The sequence below is a fragment of the Leptodactylus fuscus genome, chromosome 8, assembly GCF_031893055.1.
Source record: "Leptodactylus fuscus isolate aLepFus1 chromosome 8, aLepFus1.hap2, whole genome shotgun sequence".
Lineage (NCBI taxonomy): Eukaryota > Metazoa > Chordata > Amphibia > Anura > Leptodactylidae > Leptodactylus > Leptodactylus fuscus.
In genome coordinates this window covers 56,531,899-56,546,241 of record NC_134272.1, presented here as the reverse complement: position 1 = coordinate 56,546,241, position 14,343 = coordinate 56,531,899, and the positions used below count along the sequence as shown (strand labels likewise).

Sequence of the window (14,343 nt, the reverse complement as noted above, 5' to 3'; positions counted from 1 at the left end):
TTTTTCACTGGATCGTGCGACGGAAAATAGCTTATCATGATATATTAATAGTACGTAGAGATGCCAAATAGGCTTATTTTCATTAACATATACTTTTTTTTTTTTGATAATTGGAAAACGTCTTTCCGAATTATCACAGTGAATACAGGGCTGTCCCATGGGGGCCCCCGCTACTATAGGGCCTGGTGCAAGCACTATTGGCCCTATGGTGAAAGTGGCCCTGAGCCAGGTAGTAAAGGGAATACTAAGATGGCAGATGGGGACTTAGGAGAGAGGGTGACTGAGCTATTAACTGATCTTGGGGATCTATTAGTAGGAATCTGCGTTCTCTCCTGACCTCTGCCTTGCAAGCAGGGGTCAGCTGTATGAACACAATTATATCAATATAGTATATGTTTCCTAATATCTACCTTCTTCAGTTTGTCTTTATCCTTTTTTTCCTTTTATATGCAGGATTTCCTAATATGTTTCATCTTCCTTATTCTAGGTTGTTTGGCTACAACTCATTCGAAAGCTATACACAAATTAGACATTCCTTCTTTTGACTGGCCAATTGCCCCCTTTCCAAGACTAAAGTACCCACTTGAGAATTTTGTTAAGGAAAACCAAGATGAAGAGGCACGCTGTTTGGAGGAGGTAATGTGGGTGATAGTGTTTAACGTGACAGCGACACAGACATTGTGTAAACTGATGTAAGAATATTCGATGGTGATAAATTACAAGCGTAGAAAGCATATAATGCTTTATAGGGGTCAGTGCTGCTATTCCTTCTGTTATTTCTCTTAGAAATTAATGAGTTAATTGACTTCTGGATGTTACCATTTCCCTTGTCAATAATGTGTGGTGCTGCATACTTGGATACTGTCCCACCAGAGCTGACAGTGTCATGCTGTGTAGACAAACCCTCCGGCATCTTGAGAATTTAAAAGTTACAATATTAGAGATGTCACTGTTTGCTGCCTTTGGCCGGAGTCCCATGTTGCAAAAACTATGGCGTTCTACAATATCTGCAAATTGGATGGGATTCTGGCTAATCCTGTCACACGTTTCAGAAAAATATCCTCAGTGGAAATGCTGCGATTTCAAAAAGGTTGCATTTTTGCAAATCGCAGCACATCAGTTATGCAGAAATGCTGGCATTTTCCATATAGGCATAACAGGGACAGAAAGTCTACAGAAGAAAACTCTGCTGACTTTCTGTGAAAAGCACTGTAGAAAAAAACGTGATGCATGTCTGCCAGTCTTTTCTGAAAACTTTATGGCTGCATCTACTGTGGGGCATAATACTGTGTGCAGGGGCCATTATGGGGCATAATACTGTGTGCAGGGGCCATTATGGGGCATAATACAGTGTGTGCAGGGAACACTGTGGGGCATAATACTGTGTGCAGGGGCCATTATGGGGCATAATACAGTGTGTGCAGGGAACACTGTGGGGCATAATACTGTGTGCAGGGGCCATTATGGGGCATAATAGTGTGTGCAGGGGCCATTATGGGGCATAATACAGTGTGTGCAGGGAACACTGTGGGGCATAATACTGTGTGCAGGGGCCATTATGGGGCATAATACAGTGTGTGCAGGGAACACTGTGCGGCATAATACTGTGTGCAGGGGCCATTATGGGGCATAATAGTGTGTGCAGGGGGCACTGTGGGGCATAATACTGTGTGCAGGGGCCATTATGGGGCATAATAGTGTGTGCAGGGGGCACTGTGGGGCATAATACTGTCTGCAGGGGCCATTATGGGGCATAATACAGTGTGTGCAGGGGACACTTTAGGGCATAATACTGTGTGCAGGGTCTACTATGGAGCATAATACTCTGTGAAGCGTTCACTTTGGGGCATACTATTGTGTGTGCAGGGGCCCAATTTGGGGCATAATAGCGTGTGCATGGCGCTAGATTGAGACATTATACAAGTGTGAAGGGGCCAATATGGGACTCGATATTGTTTGGAGGCCACTTTGGGACACTATAGGACTATTAAAGGACTATTTGGTGCCCATCTGTGGAGTATCAAAGCACATTATGGATTTCATCCATTGTAGTATATTTTATATTTTAGAATAGTTACTGCCACTTCTAAAGAATATTGCATAGGCTTTGCAGAGGTAGCACGTGTTCTGCTGGCCTCATCACTAGTGCACTAGAGTCAGTGCAGACATATAACAAAAATTGAGAGCAAGGAAAAGGCTGTTGACCAAATTCTTTCTGAGACTTGGAATTCTTACTCTACTCTGTGGAAAATTGTATTCTTTGTAAATCCTAAAGTTTATTTAAAGAGATTATTCAAAGCTCTCAATAAAACTTAAAAATGACAAAACAGTTTGTGTTTCCATTTCCTCTTGAATGTCTTTTACAATGTGATGTGTTTTATTAATATATAGGTGGAGGACTTGATTGTGAAATACAGGAAAAAGAAAAAGACTGTCGCCGGAATAGTGGTGGAGCCAATTCAGTCTGAAGGTGGAGACAATCATGCTTCTGATGACTTCTTCAGGAAATTGAGGACAATCGCAAGAAAAGTAAGAGTCAGATGTTCTTTTTAATTGATGGAAGGTCTGCAATTTAGTTTTTGGCAATGATCATATCCGTGATGTGATTTCTGGCTCAAAATGGTAACCTAGTAGAAGAGATTGAATGAAGACACAGGTCCATCAAATCCAACCTATAACCCAACAGTGTTGATCCAGAGGAAGGCAAGAATTACCATGAGGCTGATGCCAAGTTCCCCATTTCAGGGCAAAAAATTCCTTCCTGACTCCAAATATGGCAATCTCTATATAGCCCAGGATCAACTTGTCTTCACCAAAAGGATAAAATCTGTAACTTGTAACATTTTCCATTCAAGAAAGTCATCCAGACTCTTCTTGAACTTGCACAATGAATTCTCCTTCACTACAAATACGTGATCTGTGGGGGTTCTTTGCATCCCTAATATTGTTAGAGATACTGGATAGGATAGGCCTCAGTATTAGAAAGTAGATAACCCCTTTAATCATCTGTCAGTCCCACATAGTTTAGACTCTCTTCACACTGCCATTGGAGGACCCTCTGATAGCAGTCTGGGTGAATTTAATGCATACAGCCCTATTCTACAAATTTATGGAGACCACAATAGAACCTTATGACCCCTATGTAAGTGATGATGTGTATATGTCATATAATGGATGCATTAGATTTTAGAAAAATAAATAAATAAAAATTTCTATATATTATGACCTTCCTGTTTTGGTATTATACTGTTAAAAATTGATGGTAGACTAAAATGCGAAGGGATCTGAAAGTGAACACATTTTTCCTTTTGTTTTCCAGCATGGATGTGCTTTTTTGGTGGATGAAGTTCAGACAGGGGGAGGAGCTACTGGAAAATTCTGGGCCCATGAACACTGGGGAATGGATGATCCCGCTGATGTGGTTTCCTTCAGCAAGAAAATGATGACCGGAGGCTTTTACCATAAGGAAGAACTACGGCCTGATGCAGTAAGGATTCTAATTTGGGTGGTTTATTCTGTATTACAGGGGTTGTCTAGGGCTAAATTTATCCGGCTGATCCTTATCATAGACCCCAGGGTTCCTATCTGGTTCCGAACCCCAAGTCACATGATTGGATCCTGAGTTGCTCTGCCCTCTCACTCCTCTCCTGTGCTATTAGGGCTGGCTTTACTATGAATAGCCAGCCCCCATAACCCAGGTAGGTCTGGGTTGTGATAAGAGACTCCCTTTAAGAGGTTCATGGTGTACTAAGTTGACTGTATTGCCTGTTTTGTTTTTGATGCTTTCTTTAACATGCTTGCTTATATACCTGCAAGTTTTTCTATATTGGAAAGCATACATTATTATATATTTATAGCTAAAACTAGGTTATGCCTGTACATCCCACATTACTGTACACAATCGCTATGTAAACTCCAAGCATGATGTAAATGTGGCCTAATATACCCATTCACTAAGTAGGTATTTAGGCAATTCCATTTTTGTAAGGGCTCAATACACTTTCTTATCTTCCAGCTGCAGCTCGTGTAGGTACACTCTTTCATTAGTCCTTAGTATAGGGCTTACTTTTTCCTGCCAAGGTTGTCCGATTGTCTTTTTGTAGGATTATACTTCAATTTAAATTCATCCAGGCATGATGTATGCAGCCTGCATAATAGCAAATGTCAGCGTAACATTCAGCTAGATAAGATAAACTAGATTGTGTATTGCTTATGTATACGAGAAGCTAAAACACATAATCCATCATTTCAACAGGACTTTCTTATCACGTCATGATCTAGGCTATACATTTATTACAAAAGTGCGACTAAACAGTCCGGGCATCACCGCCACAGAACCTTTATCCCACCATCGGATAGACAGCACTGGTAAACTTGCCCACGGGTTTCTATTCTAATAGTTGAATAGTGCAAAGTTGGACCAGACCGTCATAAAGTGTACCTTAACGTTCCAACAATATTTGACTTTTTTTTTTTTTTTTTGCCTAAATCGTATCAGTGGGAAAAGGCCATATGCCTGATGTTAGGTGAAACAATGGTGGGTTGCAAGTTTGTGTATTTTGGCCAAAATATCTAGTAATGCCTCATGGATTTTAACTGGCACCTTATCGAAGCCTTATCTGTGTGCATCTGGAATACTAGGCATCCTCCAGCTCATGGATTGTAGGGGTGTAAGTGGATATTTTATGATTATCTTGCACTTGTGCAGCCTCTGCCGTATACCACTTAGGCCTGTCTGCATCCTGCCGTGAACCAGTGCCCCACCTGAAAACACCCGGTAAATATGGCCTTTTCCCAGCGATATATGATTTGAAGTCTCTTTCCAAAGGATTCCTGACATTTGTCACTTGCAATTGGGCACACAAGAGGACTCTCCATCCTGTTATAAGGAGCCGTCTCCTCTTCACCTCCTTGCTTCTGTTCATGTTTCATTTCTTTTTTTTTTCTTTCCCCTTATCACCTTCCTGGCCTCTAGTCTATGAATATCACATTGCTTATCTCTCTTTGGCTAATCTGGGGACATTTGTCTTTTTTTTATTATTTTTTTTAATCCTATTAGCCATACCGAATTTTCAACACGTGGCTTGGGGACCCCTCTAAAACACTCCTATTGGCTGAAGTTCTAAATGTCATAAAGCGTGAAGACCTCTTAAACAATGCAGTCCTAGCAGGAAAAGCTCTTCTAGATGGACTTCTAGACTTCCAGGTGACTATGTGATTTCTCTTTTCTTTTTAGGCATATCTAGATTCTGCGACGAGAACCAAATCATTTCTTATATGTATCCTCTATTCTGATTGTCCATATTGGTATATGACAGGTGTAGTGTGGTAAATTTCCAGTCTTTAGTCAGTTTACCTGCCCTGCCTACTGTATAATGAAGTAGAAGTGTCTTTTCAGATTAGCCATAGTTCTGCTGCAGAAACTTGTGCTATTTAAAGTGGAAAAAAACAGCAGAAAATCACCAGATGTAGGACGTTTTATGGCAGTCACACAGTGGCTCAGTGGTTAGCACTGCAGCCTTGCAGCACTGGAGTCCTGAGTTTGAATCCCGCCAGGAACAACATCTGCAAGGAGTTTGTATGTTCTCCCCATGTTTGTGTGGATTTCCTCCCATATTCCAAAGACATACTGATAGTAAATAAAAAGTACATTGTGATCCCTATATGGGGCTCATAATCTACATTTAAAAAAAAAAAATCTGGCTTGTTCTGCTGATGGTTTCCCAAGCATAATGAAATGTACTAGCTGTAAGTAAATACAGGGCAATTTTCACATTTTATCAGAAACCTGAATCCTATCCTATCCTACTAAATGTGAAAGTTTGTGGGTTTGGATGTTTGTTCCTCAATCACACAAAATCGGCTATACGGATTTGCATGAAATTTGCCGCATACATAGATAGGAACCCCGATTAAAACGTAGGCTACTTTTTATCCCAGTAAATGATGTCACTACACGACTACAGTGAAGGAATTTAGGTTCACGCAACACTAAAGGACTGTGTTGACATCATCACAGGTCCTTCAGCCTTTCTAGGATAGGATCATGCTAGGCAGTGGGCGGAGCTACACAGTATTTTGTGGGCGGAACTATATAGGATGAAGCTGGACAGTGTGAAAGCTGAAAGAAAATTGAGTCTCATGGAAGATCAGGGGACTACAGAACATGCAGGCTGTGTGGGCAAGAGGACTATATCGGGTGTAGCGTTTCAGTGAGTACTACAGGGAATGTGTTGTTCTGCCTCTCATGGGGAGGGGGGAGAACTTTGGCACATTTCAGCAACATCCGTTCAGCCCTTTGTAACATAGAAGCTGCTCAGACAGTCACATAACAAAACCCCTGTAATCACAAATGCCCGATGTAGCAGAGCTTACGCAGCGCTGTAACTCACCTCTGTAGGCTCTCCATATGCAAACATGTACATACAGCTGGGTATCCTACGCATATGCAGTGATGTAGCAGAGCCGAGACGCGGGAGCAGGCTGATCGAACTTTGGCACATTTCCGCAACATCCATTCAGCCCTTTGTAACAAAGAAGCTGCTCACACACTGACATAAGAACACCCCTCTAATCCAAATGGCCAGATGTAGCAGCGCTTAAGCAGCGCTGTAGCACACAGCTGAGTATGCTCTCCATATGCAGAGATGTACATACAACTGAGTATGCTGCGCATATGCTGCAATGTAGCAGAGCCAAGACGCGGGAGCAAGCTGATCCACAACAGCAATTGGCTAAATATAAGCGGCTCAGCGCCAACACCAACCCGCAGACGAAGTCGCGGGCAGATGCTAGTATAATATAAAAAGCATAGATTTTCTGAAAGTAAAGACTCTGGTACATTAACAGTTCTAGGCTGCTTCCATGTCATTTTGCCTCAAAGCAATAAGCTTTATATGAATTTTGGCACATTTTCACATCACTATTAGACCAATGATCTTCATGATCTAGATGCTGGTAAAGTTCCAAGTCACAGAGCAGCAACAACTCGATAAGATGCAAGGTGTGATATAACAAAAAGATCAGTCCCCTAAATATGAGAATCAGAGGGCACACACTTAGTGCTTGGGAATTCTAACAATATTCCTGTACTCCCCAGGTGCCAGAGGAGCGCAGTCTGGGATTAGGTAGAGGTGTTGGAAATCATTGGGACTTTTACAGGGGAGAGGTGTCGGTAACGGGCCGTGGTCAGTCTTCCTGGTGTCATTTACAGCTAATCCCTTCCTTGTAGACACTTTACATGCTATTCTCCAGTGTTAAGTGAGAGTATTGCATCTGGAGTATTGTGAGTGATTCCGTATCACTTGATACCTGGAAGCCGTGTTACATTCATTCTTGGTAGTGAGAGAGTTAAATACAGGTCCCTTGCTGTTCTCTGTTTATTTTGCTGGGACTATGATGCACCACACTGGATCGTGGCCTCTACAGAAAATTAGTGTAGCCGTTGGTCATATTTCGTAGGTACCAACATAGTCCCTATGGCGAGGTCGAATTCCACACAGCATCTCAAGACTGAAAGTAGATAGTTAGATCTCAGTGATGAGGATGAGAAAGCCATCCAAGATGAAGAATTAGTTATAATACTACGAATATTAATGGAAAGAATCATCAGACCTGTTGTTCTGTGCACATCAAGGCCTGGAATATTTCACTATCTGTATTTTGTAGCAGCACACAACATGGTTTATTTTTAAGACCCTGAGTTGTTGTGTGTTTTTTATTTTTTTTGGCACAAAGGTTTATTGCTGCAGCAAGCGATCGCCTTGTGCGCTGCGGCCTCCGCCACCGCTCGTGTTTACTCCCATTCAGAAGCCTTCATAGTCCACTGAGCTGTAACAAAAACACATTGCAGTCAGATAATGGCTTATTGATTTGTGTATTCTGGTCCTGCATTATACAACGTAAAATCTCATGGTTGTCTTCCTTTTATGTGCTCGATACAAGCAAATCTACTGCTGTCCTGCCTCCCGTGAAGGATGGGTTTAAAGGTGCATAGTACCTGGGAGTATATAACGGATTAGACACATTGACATGTTTTTAGATTGTCGTCTTCCAGCTCTGTGGTAATATATGTGCACACGGGTACAGCATCTCCAAACGTCTTTGGATATATGAACAAACCTACCCAGCTTACTATAGAGCTATAGTTGTATTCTGAGTATATTCATTGCGCTGTGCTGCAGAATACAGTATATTAAATTGTTACATTGTTCCAGTCAATATTTCCAATGTTGTATTTAGTGAAAGTCTTGTTTTTTTGACTACTCCTCTGTGAACAATACTTAGCATCATAGTCTCTTCCCTTTTAAATGAAGTTCTGCAGCAGCTTCAGCATTATATTCCAACTTTACAGAACTTATTATAGAAGGGGAAGATTGATTTACATGAAAACCCCTCTCCCATTGTGTTCGCACATAATTTTTCACCACCTCCAGCTGTTTGCGCTAACTTCTCCTACACTCCCCATAAACACCCAGCATAGCTTCCACCCTGACAAGAGAGGTCCCCAAATATCACCCTATTAGAATCTCAGTGATATTGAATAGAATATACATTGCAGGTGAAGAATTTGCATCTCCGGATCCTTGAGAAGAGAATACTCCTTTAACTTTTCCCGTTTCACTGTAATTCATATCATTGTACCGTATATACTCAAGTATAAGCCGACCCGAATATAAGCCGACCCCCCCCAATTTTACAACAAAAAACTGGGAAAACTTATTGACTCGAGTATAAGCCAAGGGGGGAAATGCAGCAGCTACTGGAAAATGTCAAAAATTAAAATGGGTGGAGTTTTTGGGTGCAGTAGTTGCTGGGGAAGGGGAGGGGGTGTTTTGGTTGTCTGTCTGCCCCTTCCCTGAGCTTGAGGACTGGTTTTTTTTCCCCCACTTGGAATTCAGTCTGGCTGAATATAGGGTATCTGCAGTGCTCCTATTAACCCCTTCCCAACGGAACAGGAGCACTGCAGATCCCCTATATTCAGTAGACCGGGCACTGTCAGACACAGGGATACTTAATGTGTATGTGTGTCACCATCATTTTCTACTTTTATATGTATTCTAGGGAATGGAGGGATTTACAACTTTTTTTTTTTAAACTTTTTTTTTTTTTTTTTGCACTATTTTATGTGAGATTCTATACATTGATATTGTGGCTGGTCATAGACCCCCCTCACCCTACTTAAAAAAAATAAATAAATGTTCTTTTTTTTTTTTTGCTGACTCGAGTATAAGCCGAGGGAGGCTTTCTCAGCACAAAAACTGGGCTGAAAAACTCGGCTTATACTCGAGTATATACGGTACTTTAACTTTGATCTATTACATTTTTGGGCCTAGAGCTTTGTAAAACATCATGTGACATTATTTGTATTTCCAGTCTCGCTATCCGCATCTTGTGAGCAGAGCCAGGGGCAGAGGCACGTTTTGTTCATTTGACGCTCCGAATGATGCAATTCGATCCAAGTTAATAGCACAAGCCAGAAACAAAGGTAACCACTTCACAATACACGATGGGTCTTATTTTAAAGGGGTTCTCTAGTCCTACAAACTGTATGGTCTTTCCATCATTATAAGGAGTGTGGAGGTCAGACTCTTGGTAACTCCATTGATCTGCTGCTAGATAGGGTTGTTGTATTCCATGGAGGGATGGCTTGTGTATATTTTTACACTAGACCGACTTGTTTGTCTTCTCAGGTATCGTCCTAGGAGGTTGTGGAGATCGCTCCATTCGGTTCAGACCAACTCTTGTGTTTAAGGAGCACCACGCACACCTGTTCCTAAACATCTTTAATGACATCTTGGCCGATTTGAAGTAGATTTGCATTTCGCTCTGTTGCCTTAGTCCAAAGGGAGGAGGAGGTCGCGAAATAAGTTACGTCTATTAATCTCTACTACCATATACGCACAGTTCAGGTCTAACTATAATGGATGGAGATTATTTTTGCTCTCAAGCCAAAACGGTGTCTCCATAAAAAGCAGTTTTAATGTGCCACAATATATATTTTCATAGGAAAGTTATACTTTTTTTTTTTTCTTTGTGTACACCTTACCTTGTTCAGGGATGTTGCGGAATAAGAAATAATGAAATATTAATAATGGTTAATTCTGGAACTCTCAGACTGTGAAATGAATACTAATACTTTGGAAGTGTCTGATCTGTGTTTGTGTTGTCTTGTGTTATTAAATAAGGAATTTTTGGGCCTTCCCCCCCCCCCCCCCCCAATACCATGTGTTGTCACCTCAATGTGAGCATTTTGTCTGTAAGGTAAATTCCCTGCACTATTTGGATTTCAATGGTTAGAATAGAAAATAACATAACTGTCTACTAAATTAATACCGCCATACAATGTAACGGTTGTATCTGCATGTTGTACTGTACATAGATATTTCTTAGGCTTCACGTATAAAATGGAAAACCTTTCTAACGTTAAGACAGTATTTTACAGCCACTTTATTTGGTGTCTACGAATACTTTTGTACACAGGTCACATTGAGCCATATATATATACAGATTCATCTTGTTCGCATTCCTTGTAGCGTTTGCTGAGTGGAGAAGAGATTGTGTTTCAGAAATTATTGAATGAGAAAATCTGTCATTGCTACTATGAGTCTTAGATAAACGACCACCAAAGCGGGACTATACATGTCATTTCTGTAGATTAGACATTCATTTTGCCATGCTTTTCTTCTCCTTTGCTGTAGTTTATACATTTACACACTTCTTGAGACTTAAAGGGGTCTTATAACCAATATGAATGGTTAAAATACATAACTGTGATTCCTGGAAGTCGGGCTCCTACGAGGGTGCCACTATAGTGTGCAGTCTATCCAACTATACAGTCTACTGTAGTATCAGCAACTTATGACATACGCCACCGTACGTGGAATATTTTCCTTCATTGTCTGGACAGAGACCATGGCCACTTACTCCATACTCTGGTGAGGAAACCTTTTTTCCCTGAATCTACTCCCCAGCAACACTGTGCTGTCGAGTATAATCGAGTCGGTGGGCCATGCCAACATACCATCTCCGGCTTCATAAATGGTTAACAGTCATGGTCAGCAGTAAAATATATTAATTAAAAAGCCAGTGATTGACTTCCTATGACTAATGTCTAATTACATAATAACAATGATTTTATAATTATTTTTTTTTTCCCTGACTTAAATTCCACAAAGTTGTCCCAGACTCTGAGAGTAAGTTCACACAGGGTTTTTTGGATCGGAACCTGAGGCGGCACTGCACCGGCATCCGGCCGAGCACTCCGCTCCGGATTGGGCCCAATGAATGGGTCTAGTTCAGAGGAGGGTGTATCCTTAGGCCGAATCGCGAGGCGAAACGGCCTGAAGAATGAGCATGTTGCTTCTTTTTCCGGGAGCCGGCTGGAAAAAGCTCCTGAGCGGCTCCCATTGATTTCAATGGGAGCCGTCTTTTTTATCAGGATTTTGAGGTGAATATGGCCTCAAAATCCTGACTAAAAAACTGTGTGAACTCATGCTGAAGTCACAGCTCTGTGTATAAGAAGAGGTTAAAGCCTTCGGCGCATGACTATAGTGGTTTTTACTGTCCGCAAATACAATGTATGATCCCCTACACTTGCCTGTGCCATAAATACATACAAAAATAAGATATGCTTCATAATTTGCAGCTGGCAGCCATCTCTATTTTCTTTGGGGGTTCTTTCACACGAAGACACATTGTGGCCAACATGAGCAGTTGTTAACCAGGGGTCCACAGGAGGCCAGACCTAAGTCATAGGTCTTGATATGTTGTCCTTTAGTCTCTTCCTGATGGGCTGAGGCGGCAAGGAGTCCATATCTGTGTACACCATGTTACACTATAATGTAAATCTCCCAGTAGAATGCACCCTATAGTTGGTGTCCTGGTAGGCAACATGCTATAGTTATACTTATACTGGATGTGAGCGCCGCAGACCTAGTTTTCTTATCTAGAACACTTGCCGTGGCCATAACTGCTGATTCCCCTACTACGACCAGCACTGGACCCCCATTCACATGGTCAGGAGCCGTCTAAATTGGGAATCACCTTTTAAATTTAGGAAGTTGACTGCTATATATTGAGATTAGCTGACACTTTGCGACGTGTTATGTATAATGTGGATGCCTGAGAATAGGTTTAGGATGGTTGTCGCTGCAGAGTTAGCTTCCCCAAAATGAAGCATGTACACCATGTTCTGTCACAGGACACAGTTACTGCAGGACATGTCACCAAGTACAAAAACCTAATTGGCTAGTTTGTCAATGTTCTTTACTTGAACCCATAGTTGTGTGTCCCATTCACTGTTATGTGACGTCTTATGTTCCAGCATAGCCAAACTGCTGATATCGTTTACACATTAAACTCCATGAAGAAATGGCACAATTACAAAGCAACGTCAGGCCTCAAGCACACAGCCAAGTGTCAAGGGCGAGGAGACGCCGATGCACTCAGATGACGTCAGCATGGATTCACTTTGGGGGTCCTATTCCAATGTCATGGTGTAGGATAGATCCTGCTCTAAGTCATCAGAATTGGACAGAGTATCCAATCCATCGGTAAAGCCTCCGCCTGCACATTCAGTTGTGTTTGAGGCCTAATGTGTTTTTGTCTTTAAAAAAATCTGCCACATGAGCCATATGTCCTAAGACTTTGCATGCTGCACATTCAGTGCTCATAGACCAATTCCACTACAACAAGAATGGATGAGATCCCCACATTTGACAATCTTGTACTTTTCTTTTTCCACTAATGCTTGTATAGACTTAAGATTTCCATACACACTTGCAGAGCTGACTGGTTTCTTAATGGACTCCCCATGCACATGCATGCTTGGTATGAATGGAGGAGTAAGACGCTTCTAGACATCCCAGCTAATGTCCTGGAGAAGCAAGGGATACAGCATGACCAAATTCAAAATGGCGGATCCTTTCATCGAATGACATATGTTGAACCACGGCCAAATATTTCATGCACTTAAGATGGTCGTCTAGTGCTGAAAACCAGGTCGGGCCATCTTAAGTCTAATGGGTGTAATCCTCATTCTAGTCAATTTTGGCCTACACTTACTTCTCATATCTTCCATTTTAGTTGATGGAAAATCTACACTACTTTTAGACTAGCTTTTCCAAAAAGAAGTTTAACTTTTTGATATATTAACAACGTAAGGATTCCTATAGCTGTCAGATGTGTGTATAATGGGATACTTTCTTCATGTGTTTGTAGCATGTTCAAGGCTTGTAATGAATGTGTAATTTCCATAGAAGTACGTACAATGCTTTTTGGCTAATTTTAATGTATATATCATTTTTACACTTAGGAGGCCATGGTTTTCTGTACACCAAATATATAAGAAATTTTAATGTACACGACACAAGACTGACGAAACTAGGTGCTTATAAGAAGCAAGTGAGCCGTTTACAGTGTTCTTCTAGTGCCAAACATGTTAAGACTAACTGCACTTCTGTGTTCATGTCCAGAAATCTGTGGATTTAACTGCTTTACGTGTTAATTAGTAAGGAATAAAAAGTATTTGTAAGTTTTGTTTTTTTTCTTATGATTGTCATTTTATTTCAAACTAGTACATGGGTAAGTGATAACAGCATTATCGGTGCCCTTAAAGGGAGTCTGTCATCAGAGTCTAAGGGTTGGTTCACACTAGCGCTTGTATTCCCCCCCGGACGGAATGCAATTGCAAGCGATGTGCTTGCAAAACACATGGAGCCCATAGTCTCCATGCGGACTCCTTGCGGACAGAGGACGAACGCTAATGTGAACTGGGCATAACATGTCAACCCAGTTACGGGTTGGAGTCCCCTGCGTCCGTGTTGTCTCTTTGTGAGTCTTTGCACCAGATACACCAATTCATAAGGGGGAAAATGCTCTTTCCTACAAGTGATACTAACCTATACGGCACTGCTGTAGCCAGTTGGTAAGTAGTATGTGTGTGGTGGTTTTTTTTTTTATTTTTTTTATTCTAACTAAAACTTTGGAAAACTTTTAATTTTCTCTCAGTATATGTGTTATTAAAGGGATCCTATCATTGGATACCCTTTTTTTTCTGACTAATATATAGGGATAGCCTTAAGAAAGACTATTCTACTTTTAGATGTCTTCTCCACGCCGCCGTTCGGTAGAAATCTGGGTTTTCTTTGGTATGCAAATGAGTTGTCGCAGCATTGGGGGCGTCCCCAATGCTGCAAGAGAAATCTCCAGTGACGCCTCTATCTTTTTCTGAAATGCCCTCTGCCTGTGTCTTCCGTCCTAGATTTCAATCTTCTAGGCATGCGCAGTTGGCTCAGCCATCGGGCCTCGGGCAGAGCCGTCTGTGCATGCCCGTGGCCACAA

At 41.5% G+C, this 14,343-nt stretch overlaps 1 protein-coding gene across 1 annotated transcript in view; it reads left to right on the top strand.

Annotated features, from left to right (window-relative positions):
* The window catches only part of ABAT (4-aminobutyrate aminotransferase), a 93,079-nt gene extending 79,109 nt beyond the window's left edge, over positions 1–13,970 (top strand). The window contains exons 11-16 of the mRNA XM_075285950.1: positions 488–636; positions 2,392–2,529; positions 3,320–3,487; positions 5,060–5,206; positions 9,376–9,487; positions 9,693–13,970. Of these exons, the coding sequence (XP_075142051.1) occupies positions 488–636; positions 2,392–2,529; positions 3,320–3,487; positions 5,060–5,206; positions 9,376–9,487; positions 9,693–9,814 (836 nt within the window). The 3' untranslated portion in view covers positions 9,815–13,970. The remainder of the gene's footprint in view (positions 1–487; positions 637–2,391; positions 2,530–3,319; positions 3,488–5,059; positions 5,207–9,375; positions 9,488–9,692) is intronic.
* Positions 13,971–14,343: the final 373 nt, after the last annotated feature.